The sequence below is a fragment of the Morone saxatilis genome, unplaced genomic scaffold (genome assembly GCF_004916995.1).
Source record: "Morone saxatilis isolate NCDOM2014 unplaced genomic scaffold, NCSU_SB_2.0 Contig10, whole genome shotgun sequence".
In the NCBI taxonomy this organism is placed as follows: Eukaryota; Metazoa; Chordata; class Actinopteri; family Moronidae; genus Morone; species Morone saxatilis.
The window spans coordinates 8,788,755-8,794,758 of NW_023339652.1; the positions used below are offsets into that span (position 1 = coordinate 8,788,755).

At 39.3% G+C, this 6,004-nt stretch overlaps 1 protein-coding gene across 2 annotated transcripts in view; it reads right to left on the minus strand.

The window, feature by feature from the left end:
• The window catches only part of cacna1c (calcium channel, voltage-dependent, L type, alpha 1C subunit), a 139,495-nt gene that overhangs the window by 65,684 nt on the left and 67,807 nt on the right, over positions 1-6,004 (minus strand). Inside the window, exon 1 of one of the 2 annotated variants that reach the window (XM_035673400.1) lies at positions 3,866-4,227. The exons of the other annotated variant lie outside the window; for it this stretch is intronic. Within the exon in view, the coding sequence (XP_035529293.1) occupies positions 3,866-4,209 (344 nt within the window). The 5' untranslated portion in view covers positions 4,210-4,227. Of the gene's footprint in view, positions 1-3,865; positions 4,228-6,004 lie in introns of those variants that run through there. 2 annotated transcript variants of the gene reach the window in all.

Sequence of the window (6,004 nt, forward strand, 5' to 3'; positions counted from 1 at the left end):
CCATTACAAATCATCAATTCAAACCACTATCGAATACATAAATCAACCATACTCCACACGTCACACCTGATACACAATACGTTGCCTCCTTTAACAATGTTTAGCCTCTTACGTCATAAAATATGCAAATCTTCTGAGAATACACACCAACTACTCCATGGAAACAAAACAGCGAAAGTGGTCAAACAAATAGGTCAAGGCTGTGTAAGTGTGCTGACACGCAATACATAAATTAAGCATCAAGAAGTCAGAAAACAAAAGAGACAGTCAGACAAAAGAGTTCAGGAACCGAAGCCCAAACCAATCAAAAACCCGTCTCCAACCATCTATGACACGACTCTAATCACTAGCTCAAATTTTCCACCAGTGATCGCTGTCACACATATACAATACACATCAGTGGGTGCTCCAAGCGATCAATATACGGGTCAGTCAGCTCAACGACTACAAGGCGGTAGAACCTTTATACACACCACTTCCCACCACACCAACACCCTGAATTACAAACACTTAAACGACATAATCACCCATCTAAACATAAGAATCAAATAAACAAGAAGACTCCATATTAACTCATAAGTAAATTATTACTAAGATATACACTACAACTCAAAAGAGAACTCACATAATGATCATAATTAATCGACTTATTTATATATATGGCAGGTATAGGATGGTGACATTCATATACTGAACTAAAGCAATTAAGTTATCAATAACCCTCAAGGTTAATGATATATTTAATGATAATTCCAAAGCTGAAAATTCCAATCTGACAAGCTGCAAGCTATTATTCAAACTATGATATACTTACATAAAAAATTACAGATGTTATCAAAAACCAAAACTATTCTTATGAGTTAATATTAGGTCTGTGTACTCAAGAGAACCTGAATATTATACTCAACACTAGAGATTACATACTGCATACATTTTATTTATATAACATTGGATAATCGACGAATGTATTATATGCATACCCCAGTAGCAGAGACTGGCAAAATGGGCGCATATCATTTTAAATGTATAAACGGTAACAATTAAAAGTGCATATTCTACATAGGATACAATCAACACTGTAATGCCTCAAGCTTAGTCGCAGGGTGAGATCAGATACTTAGGCATCATATAGATGCAGAAGACGAATAATACAAAGAAGCCATCATAACCGCAGAATTACCCTGCTATCGATTAAGATGTCCTAGAGCACAGATGCCTGTACAAATTTCACTATACAGCCAGTATAAAAACTAGAATATATTGAGACTCAACAAAAAACTACGAGAAGAGCATATTAATTCTAAGTTCAAGATGGGACAGTGACCCCAACACAATGTGGAACTGTTAAAACACTTTGGTAACCACAAGCATTCACGACCAATACATAGATGATCTCCACCTACACACAAAAATCATTCTCCACAAACCACAATTTCATGTCCAAAATAGCTTGGGATCCTTCCCTGGGTCGTACTTATAAACACCACTCACCCACAACTACCATACCTAACCAAGCTTCTAATGTATCAAACCAAGCATAGACAGTATTATTTCAATTAAAACCTATCCTACATCCAGCCCAGGAGGGACAAGTTAACAGAAAGAAACAGTAGTTACCTCATGAACAAAATGCAAAAAAACAAGAGACCAAAGCTCTTTAGCCGCCAAAAAACAGACATACGCAAGGCATAGAAGGACAGAGCAGAGCGCAAGTTTAATACATCACACAAGTGATCACAATTATTATACACTTACCGCCCAACAATTATACCCGCAAATCTCTCACCTCCAGAACCAAAAGGTCCTTACGCACACAGAAAGGATCCGATAGATATCATACCTAAGAATGAACAAAAAATACACCCAAGGGCCACTTGTAACCCTAAACTGGCATCCAATTCACCCTATGGTGGATGAGATGTAGGCACCGGAGGAGTGGGACCAAGGAGGGGAGACAGAATGGGATGGATAGAAGGTAACGTTGGACGCGAGAAAAAAAGAAGGCCAAGTAAGCAAGGACAGTCGATTGAGAATGCAGGGATGAAAGGAAGGAAAGGGCAATAAGGATGTAGGGGGAAGGGAGGGAAAGGGGAAGAGGGAAGGAGTTAGATCTTCAGTGAAACTTCCCCAACAGATGGAACCGTTTTGCTTCTGCAGCGATCCCTGCTGTGATTATGGTGCATTCACAGTATTTGTCAGATCACTTAACATGGAGCAATTGTATTGGTCAGCTGTATTCAACATGATTTCCAAAGTTGGAGATGTACTGGGATAAATATAGACATATAAATAATATAAAAACATATAATGAAAGAAGGCTATGAATGACCCATAAGATAGAACAAAACAACTGCTCTTAGCCTAACCTGTTAGTGTGACGAAGCTGGCTTCCTGTTGAAAGGGAAAGGTTACATAGTTTTAATACAGGCTCACTGGTGGAGAAATGCATTTATTTGTTACACTGCAACAGAACCGTGCAGGCAACTCCCATGGATTGGACATCATTACTGTCCTCATGACAAATATTCCTCTCTAGTGGTCTTTATAGCTCATCACAAAATTCAAGTTAAATAAAAAAGACATAACAGTTAAGTTATTTATATATATATATATATTATATAATATATATATATATATATATTATATATATATGTATGTATATGGTAAATTAGGCTCCCCATTCAGTGTAGCCTTCCATCCCATAATTTCCATCTTTAATGCCATGTTTCCTCCAGACTCCACTCTCTGTTTTTTTAGCATTCCACCTCCACGGCTGACCTGGGGGGTGAATTATTAATACCCCAGTGTGTCCCTACAGGCCGGGTGGTGCTTGTACCAAAACAGCGTGACTTGGCAGAGTGGGGTAAAACAGCACTCAGCTTGCCTGCTGGAGAGGCATTTATTGACACACACGCAGCACATGCCTCTATACAAATATGCATCTACTGTAGGCAAATACACAAACAATGTGAGCAAGCATGTATGTAAACCAACACACTTGTATACACACAAGATTAATCTTTAAATGCAGTCGGTGTTTAAGAAAGAATAAGGTCCTTTAAAATTGAGGGGTTTGTGTGTTTGTGTGTGTGTGTGTGGTGTGTGTGTGTGTGTGTGTGTGTGTGTGTGTGTGTGTGTGTGTGTGCACCTGCCCATCACAGACAGGTTGTGACGGGATTTGGCCCCCTTGAGGTCAACTGACGTGAACATAACAGATAGACAGAGGGTGCGTCTCTGTTTCTCCTGTGTGTACTGTATGTGTGACTTTCTCTCAGGCTTGTGACTAAGGATTGATTGAGTGGAACAGAAAGAAGAGAGAGCTGGAGATTTTGCTCAGTTCAGTGATCGTCAGTTCATCTTTCCTCGACTGTAGAAGACTATGAACTGTTCAAGACGGCTCTACTTTTACTGGTGGACTGCTGGCGTGAGAGTGCTGTTATCATGTTATTTCATTTCTTCTGTTTACCACCTGACTGAACCAGGATCATCTGTACATTAATGCTATTTTGGACCATTTGTAAATGTTGTATCAAGTTTTGTATTAATCTCTTATTGTGTATAGTAACTGTCCACAATTAAAATGATGATGTTAATATCTTGGATTACAATAATAAAGGCTGACACAGGATCATTTTACAGCACGGGAGTCTGGATTTATACAGTGGTTGAACAATACTGTCACAAAACTATTAAGATTAATTTTAAAAATAAAGCCAACTAAAATCAATAGCCTCCAGGAAGGTCCAGGAAGTCTTGTTGCATGGTCAATTATCACATCTAAAACACTATGTACTGTACAGCCACACCACAAACAACACACACACACAGACATTTGTAGACACATGTCAACAGCACAACCTCTTACCCGCTCAACACCCCCAGAACGAGATTGAGAACGAAAAAGGAGCCGAAGATGACGAGAGAGACAAAATAGACCCATGGCAGCTCATAGCCCATAGCATCCTGCATCTGAGAGAGACAAGAGAAAAGAGGAGAGAAGGAGGAGAGAAGAGGGGGATTAAAGGAGGTGGAAGAAAAAGAGGGATTAGAGCAATGGGGAAGGAAAAATAAATGTGTCAGAAAAAGGTTTGACATAGAATGAAGAAGTGAATGAGAGGGGGAAGCAGAGGTCAAGGAGAGAAAATGTGTTAGAGAGGGAAAAAAAGGAAAGAAAAGATGATGGCAGAAAACAGGAACAAAGCAGTGCATGTTAGAAAGAGCAGTAGAAAGACATGGCGAAGCATGGGTGGCATTGTATGACTGAGTGTGTGTATAAACCTATTTGTCCGCCTGTTGGAGAGCATGTGCTTGACAATCCACACTAAACAACACTTAAATGCTTTTGTAACTCAATGACAAACCTTTGCTTTTATTCAAAGACAGTGTGTTTACACAGTTACACAATCCCTTAAGAAATATTTACTTGGAAAGGTGGATAGGCCTTGGGTGATCCGATCACAAGTGGACAGTTCAAAATACAAGTGTACAATGACCGCCAAGACGCATTGTGATCCGATCACTCAAACCACTTGCCGAGGCAGTCTGGGACACATTTGACCACTTATCTTTTGTAGTGTAAACACTAAAGCGTCCTGGGCCACATTGAATGACCGCCTAAACAACTGACATCCTGTAAGTACACATGAAAACTGAAAAAACTCCATTAATTTGTTAACTGTAATGCAAAGTAGGTGCTTGAGCTCTTTTATCTGCCAAGATAAGCAGACAATGTTTGTGTCTGATTCAGTTGATTTGACCATTGAACTACTTACCACAATATCCCCAGACTACCTTAAAGAAATCTCTAAATTTTGAGAGTTGTCGAGTGAGAATGCTAAACTTTGTGAAACGCTATCTAATTTTGGGAAATGTTACACATTAGGTTATTTCTTGCTTAGTTATTTCCAAGCGTGTTGGCTAGACAGTGGTACAACCTCCTCTACTGCCGTCCACTGTGACTGACACTTGGGCTGGCATCCTTCTCAGCAGCCAGGGGGCAGGAAAGACGCTTTGTGGTGGGAGCAGGACGCACACGCAGTTAAAAAAAGTGTGTGTCCTACTAAACTAAAGTTAAGTTATAAAATTCCACAGCACATCAGCGTCTCTCCTGCAGGGCGGCTGACAGTGCAAGTAAAAGCAACAGGCTAGTGTTGCCACTGAACTAAAAGAATGGACATAAATACTCAAAGATTTGTGTTCAGATCACCCAAGAAGCATGTTAATACCAGGTGTAAACAGTCTCTGAGATGCTATGACTCTACAATTGTTCATCTAAACAAGTTACATTCCATTATTCATGGCATGTGACACTAAAAAAATCCAAGGGAAATCAGTAAACATAACTTGTTTCAGGATATTCAGCTGCAGGGATTTATTCCACACACTCATCTGGATATTGTATTAAGGATTGCTTGAACGGAGACAGATCGTTCCTAGGGCTGACGTAAATGAGAGATGATGTGGACAAGGTAATGTCTGAGCAGTATATATAAGATTTGTTTGTTGAAATGTCAGATTATGAGCACGTACATTCAAATGATGAGCTTTTAAAAGACAACAGTAAAAAAGATCAATTGTAAGTAACACTGAATATTTCCAATTCTATCAATTAAAGAGCTGTTACTTTAACATGGTGACTGCAGGGCAGAGAGAGACAAAAGGGAGATAAAGGAGGAAAAGAGAAGAGAGAGACAGTGTTCATTTGCTACAACAGCAGCAGCTAGTGAATGTCATTAATCTATATTCCTGAAAATGTAAGACAATAAAAACTATGTAAATGCATGGCCACAACTTAATGGAAGGCTTGGAGTTGCCTGAATGTTTTTCTATAATCATTTGTACTATAACTCCTTCTAAATAGGTCCCATTCATTATAAAGAGAGCTGGCTAGACAAACGCTCTCATAATAAGCAAATTGTATGATTTAACTAATGTGACAGTGTGTGTATGTGTGTGTGTGTGTGTGTGTGTGTGTGTGTGTGTGTAAGAGGTTTCAGCAGACAGG